This window comes from Octodon degus, unplaced genomic scaffold, assembly GCF_000260255.1.
Source record: "Octodon degus isolate 3935 unplaced genomic scaffold, OctDeg1.0 scaffold00007, whole genome shotgun sequence".
In the NCBI taxonomy this organism is placed as follows: domain Eukaryota; kingdom Metazoa; phylum Chordata; class Mammalia; order Rodentia; family Octodontidae; genus Octodon; species Octodon degus.
In genome coordinates, this window is record NW_004524583.1 from 23612613 (window position 1) to 23614360 (window position 1748).

Sequence of the window (1748 nt, forward strand, 5' to 3'; positions counted from 1 at the left end):
GTTGTGGTTTGTGTCTAGTTATGCCACCAAAGCCTCATGCATTCATGGGGTGGACTTCTAGAATTTTTGATTAATTTGATTAATTTTTGATAATTTAATTAATGCTGGGTTGATGGGTGTGAGTGATGCTGGGATTATGGGTGTGAGGACTACACGTGGCTTGGGGCACATAGCTTAAATCTAACTAGTTCTGCTTTTCTGGTTAAATCTCAAATAATACAATTTAAAGATAACTTTTAAAAAGCATACTAATTTAGCTCTTGTTTTTTATAGTCATACAATCATCATTTGATTACTAACTTTTTAAATCAGGACTGGTAAATTTGTTCTATATTTTTCCAGCAAAGAGTCAGTCAATACAATGGACTTTGTAAGCAATAAGTTCTCTATTAAAATTATTTAATTTTGCCATTGGGGTATGAAAACAGTTATAGACTATAAACAAACTTAAATATGAAATGAAATTTTACTTATAAAAATAGGTGACAGACTATATTTTAGACAAATGACTGAACTTGACCCAACTAAAACTGATTACATAATTTAATTTTATTCAAACTCCTTTTTATTTACTTTGTCAATGCATATTTGAAATGAAGATATACATTCTTTTAAAATAAATTTATGCGTTTGGGTCTCAGTATGCAATTCAGGCTCATAGTGATCCTCCTCTTTCAGTCTCCCCATCACTGGGATTACAGGCCTGCACCACCACACCTGGTTTCAGTGGCTGGCACGGTGGGGTTCCAGGGCCAGCCTGGCATGCGGTACTGGGGATTGAACCCGAGTCCTTGTGCTTTCCAGGCCGGTACTTAGACTGCCAAGCTGTGTCCCCAGCCCACAGATGTATATTCTTAATGCAAAAATAATCTTTTAAAAATAAAGGTAGAAGAGTAGATAAAATAGTACTGCTACTTAAGCTACTGCTTGGCTCGCAGTCTGTCGTTGCTTGGTTTCCGCTACTACTTGGAAGAAAACAATGTGATTCTGTGTCCAGAGAATTTTAGACAGAGAATGAGGCTCAGTCGTTCAGGATTTACCAACAGGGAACTGAGTCACTTTGGAACAAGTTATGTAAGTCCGCCGTAGCTCCCTGTGCTCATCCACTAAACAAATGATTTGGTCCATGTCCTTTCGAAAGTCTGTATACATCTCAAAAATTAGGGACTTAAAATGTTCCTTCACAACCCTCTGTTCACTTTTCATAGCTTCGTCTCCTCTTTATGTTTCTTAACGAAAGTTTAAAGCCTCACTTCGATTATTTTTCTTTTTCTATTTGCTTTCTTTAAACAATTGACATGTGGGTTAGTTTTCACTCCCAAATCTCATCGTGCTTTAAAATCTAAACACCTGTGAATTTCCAAACCCAGTTAAGGCCTGGGATTTACCTGGCTGCTTACCGTCTTCAGTCACATCACCTATTACCACACAACGTATGTGTGTCTAGCTAGCGGGGGTGCGGAGGCCACCCTAAACTACACAGTGACACCCTGCTGGGAAAAACAAAAATAAGAAACCAAATAAACCTTAGCGTGTCTAATACTAATTATTTTATTCCTGAAAACTGCTTTTCTTCCTGTGCTCATATTTTGTTATGACATGTTTTATTGGTACAGACTCCCACCTTTCAGATCTTTGGAGCTTTTACTCTTTCCTTGCCTTGCCATCCCACTATTTGGGCCGACCTGATAGCTCAGCGGACTGAAGTGCCTGCTTAGGCAGAGCACAGCGGTCAGGGTTCAATCCCC

At 38.6% G+C, this 1748-nt stretch overlaps 1 protein-coding gene across 1 annotated transcript in view; it reads right to left on the reverse strand.

The window, feature by feature from the left end:
• LOC101592728 (leucine-rich repeat-containing protein 9) overlaps positions 1-1748 on the reverse strand; it is a 120796-nt gene that overhangs the window by 37553 nt on the left and 81495 nt on the right. Inside the window, 1 exon segment of the mRNA XM_023701646.1 lies at positions 1615-1654. Coding sequence (XP_023557414.1) covers positions 1615-1654 — 40 coding nt within the window.